Source organism: Channa argus, chromosome 4 (assembly GCF_033026475.1).
Source record: "Channa argus isolate prfri chromosome 4, Channa argus male v1.0, whole genome shotgun sequence".
Taxonomy (NCBI): Eukaryota; Metazoa; Chordata; class Actinopteri; order Anabantiformes; family Channidae; genus Channa; species Channa argus.
In genome coordinates this window covers 28,298,747-28,310,966 of record NC_090200.1, presented here as the reverse complement: position 1 = coordinate 28,310,966, position 12,220 = coordinate 28,298,747, and the positions used below count along the sequence as shown (strand labels likewise).

General features: G+C 38.9%; 1 protein-coding gene across 7 annotated transcripts in view; it reads right to left on the bottom strand.

The window, feature by feature from the left end:
• Positions 1-11,918, bottom strand: part of ckap5 (cytoskeleton associated protein 5) — a 30,393-nt gene extending 18,475 nt beyond the window's left edge. For 6 of the 7 annotated variants that reach the window (XM_067500798.1, XM_067500799.1, XM_067500796.1 and 3 more), the window contains exons 1-19: positions 11,800-11,918; positions 8,854-8,953; positions 8,258-8,451; positions 6,693-6,899; positions 6,268-6,439; positions 6,041-6,173; positions 5,829-5,929; positions 4,484-4,597; positions 4,253-4,357; positions 3,972-4,061; positions 3,178-3,342; positions 2,681-2,809; positions 2,397-2,561; positions 2,141-2,242; positions 1,931-2,041; positions 1,698-1,790; positions 1,101-1,286; positions 819-913; positions 54-237 (exon numbers count right to left, since the gene is read on the bottom strand). In XM_067500798.1, the coding sequence (XP_067356899.1) occupies positions 54-237; positions 819-913; positions 1,101-1,286; positions 1,698-1,790; positions 1,931-2,041; positions 2,141-2,242; positions 2,397-2,561; positions 2,681-2,809; positions 3,178-3,342; positions 3,972-4,061; positions 4,253-4,357; positions 4,484-4,597; positions 5,829-5,929; positions 6,041-6,173; positions 6,268-6,439; positions 6,693-6,899; positions 8,258-8,451; positions 8,854-8,910 (2,403 nt within the window). In that variant the 5' untranslated portion in view covers positions 8,911-8,953; positions 11,800-11,918. Of the gene's footprint in view, positions 1-53; positions 238-818; positions 914-1,100; positions 1,287-1,697; positions 1,791-1,930; positions 2,042-2,140; positions 2,243-2,396; positions 2,562-2,680; positions 2,810-3,177; positions 3,343-3,971; positions 4,062-4,252; positions 4,358-4,483; positions 4,598-5,828; positions 5,930-6,040; positions 6,174-6,267; positions 6,440-6,692; positions 6,900-8,257; positions 8,452-8,853; positions 8,954-11,183; positions 11,664-11,799 lie in introns of those variants that run through there. The other variant, XM_067500797.1, reaches the window with a different exon arrangement.
• Positions 11,919-12,220: the final 302 nt, after the last annotated feature.

Sequence of the window (12,220 nt, the reverse complement as noted above, 5' to 3'; positions counted from 1 at the left end):
GGTTGAGTTGTTGTGTTTTCTTACATCCCCTGATCCACCCACAAAGACCTTACCTTCTCAAACTCAGCATCTATCTGTGAGAGGAGAGCAGGCTTTTCATCTTCAAAGAACATGCGCAAAGGAGCTCCCATGTAGAGGTACATGACTCCCAGCAGGGTAATGGCTGCTGTCCGAACAGCAGGGTTGGTCGCTCCCAGAGCGGTCTTCACATTGTTGATGAAAGCTTTCACATTTATACTAGAGAGGGAGAGAGGGGAGGGTAGTCAAATGAGGGTCCTGCACAGTATCTTAACCGTTTCTAGGACTGCACTCTGCACACCAGGACAAGTATTAAGTTTGGTTCCTCAAATCTGCCGGAGCCACGCTCCAAGTTTGCAAGTCACAGCCCTCAGTATTCCGATGACTTGTGCCTTCATCTTACAGATCTTTTACTCTTATTTCAGCCTTTAGTGTTTCAAGCTTCTCATGTTCTCACTTATGATTGCTAAACTCACTATGGCTTTCTTCTATTTTTCCACCACTTCTATGTCCAGTTGGTTACCCATTACTAGACTGTCAATCTGCTGTTATAAGCTGGATTGTCTGAGGGGCATATTTTCACTGTGCTGCAACAATTAGTGTCGTTGTGCTGCCATTCAGACCAGCTTTGAACAGTCATAGGTACGATTTTTTCATTACTATTACTATGACATACCATGCAGGGGTTTGTTTATTCTTTAGGCGACATAAGGTATGATGTGTTGGTGTGGACAGAGAAAAATGTTTATTTACAGTAGAATGTTGAAACTAATTATAAATTAAATAAGAAAAAAAATTACCCAGCAAAGCCAAACTCCTTCATAGCATTGGCCAGCCAGTTCAGAGTCTCTGCCTGGTTCTTGGGATTCTTCTGTGCAAATGCCATAGAAACAACCTGACAACACACAAACCTTGTAAAGACAACACATCCACCACAATAAAAAACAAATAAATAAAAAAACTACTGCCTAATTGATCACTCATTGGGGTATGATCTTTCTTAGGCATTATTATTTTATTTCAACCTCTATGTAGACTACTCAAAAAGACAAAGTTTCTTTCCAGGTAAATAAGCTTAAAACCTGTTCAGCAGTCCATGGTAGTGAGCACGCCTCTCCAATGGCAGTCAGTCCTTCTTTGGCATTTCCGCCACATTTGATGTCCCCAATCTTATCCACCAGCCCGTCCAAAACTACCAAAGCTGACGTCTTGGAAAATTGTCCTCTTTGTGCTATGAGAGCTACAATGTGCAGCTTCATCTGCATAACCTACAAGGGATAAAAGGAAACTAACGTTAAAATGGATACATTTCATTCAACTAATAGATAAGACAAATAATGACCAAATGGATAAACATCTAAATATAATTGTTGCAAAGACAATCTGAGATAAACGGCTTTCGGCTAGTCCCTTCAGGGATCACCACAGTGGAACGTGTTCTGCACATTGATTTCCCAAAAGGGTTTCATGCTAGGTGCCCTTCCTGTTGCATTAAGATATAGGAGCTTGTCTCTACTTAAAAAAAAATTAAGTAGAAAATAAAAGTTGGACGGAAAGTTGTGAATGATGGAACTGAGAGATGCTCACTGAATAATTTTCATTCCAGCACAAGGTTTAACAAATCAAATTTACTACATAATTTCATTCTAAGTTCAACAAGCTGCTGCGATCTCAGTTACCTGGAAGTTTGTTTCCTTCCAGCCTGGTTTCTTGGCTAGCATCCTGACTAAGGCCTGGCAAGGCATCTCTGCCTTATCCATGGTCTCCACAGCCTAGAAATACACATGTAACCCAAGATTAACATTTCTGCATATTATTACATTACAAGTAGTGACACTAGTTCTTGTTTTTTTTTTTTTTAAGTAAATAGGACATAGTTGATATATATGTACATCTATATAGATATACATACCCTTTGAAACTCCTCCATACTAGCCAGTCTCTCCTTCCAGTTGGCTGAGAACAGCTGCTGCAGACAGGAAGCAGGAAGTACACCTGCTGCCAGTTCCTCACACACTTCAGGCTGACATGACACACAAAAACAGTGAGTATAAGGTAATAAATATTCATCATCAACATTGTTATAATGCTAAACGTCTCAAATATATGCACAAAGACTTACCGACAATTCAGTCTCAGCAATTTCTTTACTGTCAGAGCTCTTTTTGTTTTTTCCACCAGCTGCAGAGGTTGGTTTGCCTTTCTTAGGTGGACCTGCTGATGACTACAGACACAAAACCACAGCACTGTAGACAGTTGGTGCTAATTAACTATGGTGTCTCATTCTGTCCACTAGACAAAGTGTGGTAATAAAGGTGACAAAATCTGTCATAGAAAGGACATCAAAAGTAACCATGTGTGTTTTGTTTAGCGTATACCTTGCTAGGAGCTGCAGTTTGGGGCTTCTTGGGTGGGGCAGATGATTTGGGTGGAGCTTCAGCAAGAGCTTTAGCTGCAGGCTTCTTGTCCCCCACTCCACCACCACCTCCACCTCCTCCCTTCCTCCCACCAGGGAGCTCCACTTTTTCAGCACACTCCTTTATCTGTTAACATATGAAGCAAATTACAGTACTTAACATTTAAAAAAAAAAAAAAAATTAAAAATAAAAATCCTTGTTCATGTGGGTTTATTTGTCTGTATCATTCTTTAGCACATTCCTACCTTATCCAGTTTGAGTTTATCCAAGTCAGTCAGGAAAGGGTTCACAGCTTTGTCTCCAACAACTTTCATAGCTGTCCCCAAAGCTTCAAATGCAGCATCACGCACCTCTGGAGCTGAGTCGTTCACTTGCTGAGATGGTGACAAAAGAAAAGTACGGGTATACTTTCAAAGAGAGGGAAACTGAAAATACGAGACAATTGTTTATTTAATGGTTTCTTTAAAACACATAAAATGATTTCACACCTAGCTATAACCTCCTATCCCCACTACAATGTCATAACATTACCACCTGGTGGATTGACAGTAGTAAGAAAACACAGAGCATCACAGCTTTTCGTGTGTGTACAATATATACATCTCAAAGGGCAGTGCATGTTTTTTGCCAAATTACATACAGTACTGCTGCTTGAACTTGTATTTACCTTAACACATTTCAGATATCAGTCTGATATTTAAATGTCAAAATCTGACAAAACAAGGGAAAGATAATTTTGTACCTTAATGAGAGCAGCACATAAGGGTTTGAGGATGCTCTTGGGCAGTGTAGCCTGTGTGCAGTGTCTGAAGGAGCGTGCCAGAAACAGAGAGGCCTGCTGCTTAATGGAGGGGTTCTTATTGTCCATGACAGCCAGGATATCCTCTGAAAGGTTCTGGAGAGTGGTCTGAAAAACAGAAAAACACACAAAGAAAAATTAAAAACCCATCTACAAAATCACTAATGCATTAGAAGGCGTCTGGAGAGTAAGCAGAATGTTCTATATGTAACAGCAGCCATTGAGTTGAGCTTTAATACAGTTTGTGGTGTCAGACTAAGTTAACTGGCTTGACATTATGCTTTTTAGACCACTTGCCCTTAAGGAAAACAGCTGAGATGTTTTACTTTCCCAGTAGCCAAATTAACTTGTCCAAAACAAAATGTAGACATATTAAAATAAGTACTGTCAATATCTGTTTATTTATTTTAATTTCATATTTTTTGAACATACAAAACATAAAATAAAAAGTTTTCAAAAATCCTTGAGAAAGACTGGCAACCTGTCCAGGGTGAAGCTCGCTGTGACCCCCAACAGGATAAGCAGTTACAGATAAATGGCTAGAAAGTGTTCCAAAAAATTAGCTTTTCAACATAACCAAGTTTCATAACTTTGGCTGGGCTTGCCAAAAGGATCATCCACTAATATCATGGTCATAATAATAATAATAATAAAAAAAAAAAGAACTGTGGCTAACCTGGCTTAAGAAGAATTGCTCAAAACTAAATATTTAATTCTTTTATTAGAACTATACTTACAGTGAGAAAGATGGCATCAATAGCCTCCTGCAGTGCCTGGACAACCTGAGGCTTCTTCTCCTTGAACTTCTCCAGAATAGTTGGAACAACCTAGACAACCATTACATGTGGAACAAAACATTTAGAAGTTTTATTTAAGCAGACCCAGGTGCTGCCATCAGTGACTATTTGAAGGCATAAAATGTTTTACCTTTACTTCAGATTTTAGATTTTGTTATACAAATAAATATGTAAATAATAAACTTGCAGTCAATATACACTATGGACTTTATAAAGCTTACCTGTCCAGCATATGTTCCAAATTTCTTTCTGAGCCCCGTGGCCAGTCCAGCCAGACATTTAGCCGCCATTGACACAAGCATCACATTGGCATCTTTCCCCACCACCTGGAACAGAGTTCCATAGTATTACTATAGTGGATAATGTAACTGTTGATAAAATTTGCAATTTTGATCATCTGTGCACAACCCTGTGAAGTTCCTTTAAACTATATTAAAAACGTCAGTTTTTACCTTCTTCAGAGATCTAACAAGGTCTCCATAGTCTCCATTCTCCAGTTTGGGGTTCTTGATCAGAGCCTCTATAGCTTCCAGGGCTTCTTTTCTTTCCTGCCATTTTTTAGCTTCCTGCAAAACAAGGTCACGTATTAAAACATTTTGGTTTCCATCACACATCTATCACTAATTCACACATGTTCGAGGGTCACAGTTAATGTCAGACATTGGACAAGAGGTGTTAAGGCTGCGCAATTTGACACTAGAAAAACATGCACGGTGTCATATTACACTCCACTGTTTATTTCGTTGTGTTGCGAATTGCATTTTAGTGGCAGTATTTTGTTATTTAAACAAGGCTTAACTTTCTTCCACATAATGTGGATGTGCAGTATAGCAACAAAGAGCAACTTGTACCATCAGAGTGAGAGTTGTATTTGTATTCTTAATAAGTCAAAGACCTTCCCAGTTAGGAAGGAGTTTGGGAAGCATCTTAGGGCCTTGTTAACAAATGAGGGTAAAATGGATTGTTGTAGCAAACAGCTGTGGTGAAAGGGGAGCTAGGCAGCAAGGCAAAGCTCTCAATTTACCAGTTAATCTATGTTCCAACCCTCAGCTACGGTCATGAGCTTTGAGTTATGACTCAAAGAATAGGATCTGAAATACAACCAGCCAAAATACATTTTCTGATGTGTGGCGGAGCTCATCCTTAGAGATAGGAATTCTGACTTCCATAAGGAACTTTGAGTAGATCTGCCGTCTCTTCACATCGAAAGGAGCCAGTTGAGGTGGTTCAGGCATTAAATAAGAATGCATCCTGGGCACCTCCCATAGGAGGTGCTCTAAGAATGCCTAACTGGAAGGAGACCACATAGAACACGGAGAGATTATACATCTCATCTAGCTTGGGAATGTTGAAGCTGGAAAAGGATGTCTGATAAGAGGAAGCTAATGGATAGGATTTAAGATAGCAATGCACCTGCTGAAAGGCTACTTGCAGCTACTGGCAACTTTTAGGGTACTTGTACTTGCAGGTTTGGTGTTACCTATGGGGGTAGGTAAAGCTTGCTGTTTCCTCGATATCATTATTATAAATATTATAGTATATTTGTTGTAGAGAATTACCAATCATAAACATTGTGATTTATGATGGACTATCTTACAAAATATTTAGTCTTTCAAAATAAATAAAATAAAAAAAACTTTAACAGTAAATGCCACAGGTTTAACTTTGCTGAATGCAATACCCCCTTCATGTGTTTCTGTCCCCATTAATAGAATAAATGTTGACCAATATGAAAAATGTTGTGCTAGTATTTTGGCCACATCAATCACCAAAATTTATTTAGTGTAATAAAATTACTATTTTTTCGTAGAAATCTTTGGGCATCTTTGACAGAATCTCCACAGCTTCCAGCAGTTCATAAGGATCCACTGCTGCCACTTTTTCCACCTCATCTTCGCCTAAAGAACAGAACACACAATAACGCCAGACGATAACTCTACTATTCTTCAACAACTAATTGCAGAAGCATAAGAGGTTTCAATGTTAAACCTGCTAGCAACAAAACCTACCATCTGACTGTTCTCCTCCTTGTGCTTGTTGCTGTTCAAACTTGGCCTTCAAGTCCTGCTGGGAACGCAAGAATCTGGTTTGCTTGGGAGGAGATGAAGGCAGCTTCACCCACTCCTCCTCCAGCTCCTTCAACTGCAGGTACACAGAACAAAAAAAAGCATTACTGTGTTTAGCTTGACTGTGAAAGCTGAACATTAGGATAAGTAAGCATGTGCAGGTATCTCACCTGTACAGAATTAATATTCTGCAGTGAAGGTCTCAGAGCATCTCTGATCCATCTGTAGATCTCTACAGCAAGCAGCTTGGCCTCATCTCTCACTGCTTTCTCTCTGGACTCAAACTGCTTGGGTAAAACCTTCACAACTGGCTTCAATGTCACTATCTTTGACCCAAACTCACTACAAGAGAAGCACACCCAAAAGGTGGTTGGTACCAGTGATGGGAGCAAACTGGCATTAAACACATTACACATAATAATCTTTCAATTTAAAAAATAAAATAATCAATAATTGTGTGTGGAGTATGAACTTCTAGGATTACATTTATTTTATGAGAAGCAAAATAATAAATCTATAAAATGTGTACTGTAGTTTGTTTACATAGATGACTTCTTGGTTAACAGTCATTCTATCACTGCGAAGGAACACTGACCTGAGAGCCTTTCTGAGTGTCTCAATGCAAGCAACCACAATCTTAGGGTTCTTATTGTCCAGTCCCTTTAGTAGCTCATCCTGAACCACCTCAGCTTTCTCTATTTCGAAGTACATAAGGCAGATATCTGTTCCTAGCTCCTTAGCCCGGGCCTTTGGCTGGTTGAACACTTTAGTCACAACGCCCGACACCACCTCACCGGACGTCCTAAAACAAAGGACACAGATAAACAACTCTGTCTGTACACATTGGGCATACTTATGACATTATGGCTGAATTGAATGTTATTTAATGTTTAAGTAACAATTGACAAAAACTCAGTTCACCACATTAATGTCAGTTCAAAATAAACAGCTGTGGTAAAAAATCACAAAATTTGTTGAATCGGTGAAAGCAAAGTTTGGCTTATGGAAATGTATTAATCTAAATTTATTAGGGACATCTATAGACGCATATAGTCTCTATAAACTCAGATGGCTCGTGTTGATAGTGTTTTTAAAATGTTAATCACTGCTAATCAATTTTAGAAGGCACAATCTAGTGTCAGAGTTGTAATATGACGTGTCACGTCCATTTGCCTCAAGGGAAAGTTCAAAAAACACTTTACTGGATGTTACTAAAGGGTGCAGACTTACAACACATTAATATAAGATAGTAAAACTGTCACCTGTGTCCTGTATAGCTTTAGAGTTCCAACTAACAGTGTGAACGCAAACATTAAAGGGGAGGGGTTCAAATTCTAGAAGTGTTTTGTCAGAAAGCACCCAACAGAAATTAGCAATAATAGCTGTATTTGATCTAAGTTTTAGTTATAGAGCCCTGTTATTATTTGGTAAATATTATTCTAATCATCCTCATCTGAAAAAAAAAAAAAAGTCTTTGTCATGTAAGCAAATGTTAAATGCTGGGAATGACGACTACGTTCCTGTCTATGTATTTGGACAATGACGTAATAGTCATAATTCGGCTATGTACACCAAAACAGTACATGTGGTCCTACACACCTCACCAAATATTTCTGAACCAAACCTTTAAATAAAGCTGAGAGTTTAACCCCCCCAGAGCCCCACCTGACTGTAGCTGCAACCTTTAATGTTGTTTAGCTGGGCTACTCTCAAATATGTAGTCCGTTGGTGGTACACAGCAGCATATTGACAATAAATGAGGGGTTGTGCTTAGCCCAGGGCTTAGTATCCATGTGTGAACGCCCTGTACTGCACACAGTGTCCTGAAAGCCAGTTCAACTACCAGGACAAACCCACATCAAGGGTCGGGCATCTCGCCACAGGCAAACAGACTCATCCAAGAGTCAGGCCATGTTCAGACCAACTTTAAGCTTGCATGAATAGTTGGGTGGTGCAGAGACGTAGCTAGTGCAGGATTCTCTGCCAGATCAACAGTCATGTTGACTCAAACACTGAAATTCTGTTTACCTTGTGATCAATGTGAGCAGTTATAAAAGCCGACAGTGAATATTACCCAGACTTATAAATACTTTATTTTTTAATTTTGTCAGGCTTCTAATTACACTTGCGGATAAAACTCTCGTTGCACCTGTTACTTACTTGCCAGCTGCATGGGCATTCTCAATGAAAGCCAAGGCGGCCTCCAGGCCTTTAAGCTGAGCTACAGCATTAGAGTCAGTGACAAACTTCTTTATCAATCCCAGGTACTTCCCCCACTCTGGACTCTTCTCATCTTCTATTCTTTGAAATAACTTTAGAGCTTCCTCATAACCACTGAGACGGGCTTTCCACACCTGAAGAAACAAAAAAGGGAAAAGAACAGAAGAAACCCTTAAAGCAGTCATCAACAGGGATGTGTCAAAGTGATTCATATTCAAGTTAATATTTAAGTTAGCAGTGTCTGTCACTGTCATGGTGTCAGGATTCTGATATTACTATAATGTAAAATAAAAGAGAACTTTACAAAAAGATGTTCTACAATATTTGACAGCTGATGAGTAGGAAACATTACTGGATTCAACCTTTGCCAAACAAACTATATCTCAAAAAAAAAAAAAAAAATGTATTGTTGATGTCAGCATATAAGGTGAGAGATGACATCTCATTACATAGTTTTAAAGTATTTTTTTAAGCCGAGTAAATATTCTGCAAAGCAGACAATATCACTTTGGAGAAATAAACTATACATCATTTACCTTGTGTTCACATTTTTGGTCGATGGGAAGCTTCATCCACTCACTATCGTCCCCCATGATGGCCAGTTGGGGGTGGGCGGGCTTCCCCAAAGATAATCAACTGGAAAACAACAGCAGCATTAATAATTACCCAATTACAATTTGGTGTATTTAATCGTCTTTGTGACTTCTATGGTGGAATCATTAAACCCCAAAACTGATTATACAGATTCAGGTGACTGTTTCTCTTCTTGTTTTGTGTGGCCTAGTTTAGGGAGTATATGTAAGAACGGTATTTAACTTCCCCGTCTTCCATAAATTATAAAACCTCTTTTTCCAGATGAAAATAAGCTCCAGATGAAATCAGTTATGTATACATTTTTTTATTCACACAAAACCAATTGGCTTTTCACTTGCACCTTTAATGGGGACAGTCAACACTAAAACCTCACAGGACATAGTTATACTAACTACTTAGTACTGAGTGTTTAGTGCAAGTGCCATAATGTGCAGCATGGACAAACATGCTAATCCAGCTTGCAGACAGACAGACAGACAGACAGATCTTAAGCCCAAGTACAGAATATTTATTGTTAGATTGACTTTCTGCAATCTTGACCTTAGGTGCTGTGAAAACCAGTCTACACCACTAGAATAACAATAGAAAATGTAAAAGGACACAATTTCTTTAAAAACAGCAGGAAACGTGTTGCAAACTGGGTCACAATTACATATACATTTATGCAAATTCCAAGCTTTATCTACGCATGCGACCGAGCAGAAACAGACGTTGTACTCAGAGACAGTTATGGGTCGAGATATAGTACCTCTTTATCTAAGTGCATGCAATTTATGTCTGGAGGATTTAAACTATTCCCTACAAGGGGAGGATTCAGGCCTATTCATCCCTGGCTTTTCTGCCTCACGAACATTGACTTTTCCGGAACATAAACAATAGACAAGGCAATATTCAAAAACATTAAGTCAGAGAAAATAGCAACTTGGTCAATATGTGGATGCGGGTAGTTGTGAACAGGATCAGTACATTTTTTCCCCAAAAAATCCTTTCCATTATTGTTATGATTTAAAGCTGCTTCAGAGATTCTTTATGTACTACACTACCAGCAATACAAAAAAAAGCATCTCCCCCACGTACAGTGTTAATTTCTGACGGCACACACAACCAACACACCAAATCAACACAGGCCATGCAAGGGCACTTTTTTGCATAGGTGTACGTGTAGTTCACAGCAAGTATATCTTAATCAGAGAAGCTATGCTTTTGTTCCTTCCTGACACACACTATAATCAAACAGCAGTGGTAGGCACAAGGAGGCTGGAGATGCTGGGTTTCATCAGAATGCACTTTGTGCTCCTTTTTCCATCACACGATCTTGACAAACCAGTCGTTTAAAAAGAAGAAGCAGACTCTCTGCTTCTACAGTCTACAGCAAACCAGTGGCTTGACAGAGGATCTAGAGAAAATGTTAAGGCCAGCACACGCTTAATGACTATACAGCCATATACTACAAATGCTACATGGTCAAGCCTAATTGCTGCCAGATTCTAGACTTTAGTCTTCAGCCCCAGTCACTGCCAGTCATTGTTGCAAAGATTAAAAAAAAAAAAAAGAAAAGTTTAATATTTACGATTAACATCACAACTGATAGCTACAGCTATTGCGGCTTTATCTGAACTTGGTATGTTATAATGTTATTTTATTTGTCATTTGCCTATGTAGGCTCTATAGTCCATGCTGTCCTCACCTTTCCATCTAGGATCGCATCCCCTTTTTTTATATCTTTTGTTCTTTAACACACAAATTGTACTGTTATTACAAAGTTCCCAAAGATAGAATTTATGTATAAATGATGTATGTCAATATCTTGTTACAGACTGGTGTTGCTTGCATAAATTATGGAAATAATTGGCTGCAAGACACATTTGAAGAAAATAAATTATTAATGTGGGTATGATGACCAGCTAGGCAGATGTTAAAAACATTAATAATTTCAGTGTGTCACCATAGTCTAATTCAGAATTATGAGAAATGCCCTGAAATCTAATGCATTCTTTTAGATTAATAATAGACATGCAAAGTACTGCACATTATACTTACATTACATTATATTCACAGATGAAAATATTTTACATATAACAGGACTGATCTACTGTAGCTGCCGTGTTACCGAACTGTAACTGCAATACACTTTAAGAAATGTAGGAGCCATTTTTGGGACATGCATTTAAGAGGCAGTAGTAACTTATAAATTTAGTCTGAAATTCTGAGTTGCATGCAAGGATTAATACACAAGTGTGTGAAGAATGACTGAATTTAGACTAGAACTTACAATTTTGATTCCACGTACTCATACAGCTGTGCACACTTCATGCACAGCTACCGTACGTGCACTCAGAAACTAGACCGCATCCTCAGCTAGATTGTCACGTTCAATGTCGGAGACATTCGCAAAATCATAATCATCTCACTTGTACCCAATGGGTTTCAAACTTTTCCTCAGACTAGGATTAGTCATCTTCTTAACGTTCGATAGTCAATCGTCGGTTGAGCGCGACTAACTAGCTAACTTAGCAAAAACACTGACAGTTGGTACGTTAGCACATTAACCCGCTTATTCTGGCTAAAGCTACTGCAGCAAAAAATATAAAATACCGCATGTCAGCAACAAACATGCAATGCAGCTGTTTAGAATTCGTAGAATAACGATATCTGTGCCGGTTAATGTTCATAGCGAGGCCATTTTGTTCATTAACGTTAGCAATCGACAGCCGCCGTTAGCTGCTTAGAAACGAGACTAGCTAACCTTCCATCCGCGCCAATACAGCCAGGCCTAACAACGCACTTGTCAACAACAGGTACAGACAGACAATAACCTGGCATTCCAATTTTGAATCAATTACGACTTTCAGCTAAAATAGGAAAAATATTTTATATGGCTAAGATACCTGTTTGCGTCTCTAGGAGACAATACGATGCCGTATGTCCAGTTATGTGAGGGTGATAATGTAATCACCACGGAGGAGCACAGGCAGGCTTTATACAAGCGTCCCCACTTCCACCTACAAGGCACAACACAACTTCCGGTTCAAAATAAAATAGACAGCTTCGGGGTTTTCGTTTACTAATAAGTATCAAATTAACATACACATAAAGTCTATTATTATGTATATAAGTAAAATCGGTTTTACGGATACAGTTTCATCAATTTATGTGCCATGTTGGCCAAATAAAACATGTTGTGAGTTTATTTTAACAACGCATTTCCGGTTGTAAAGCTGCTTGCTTTATCCAACTTGTAGGATTTTTGAAATGACTGAAAGGGCGGAGAGACAGGAGATGGGCGGTTACAGGGACACCACCCTGACT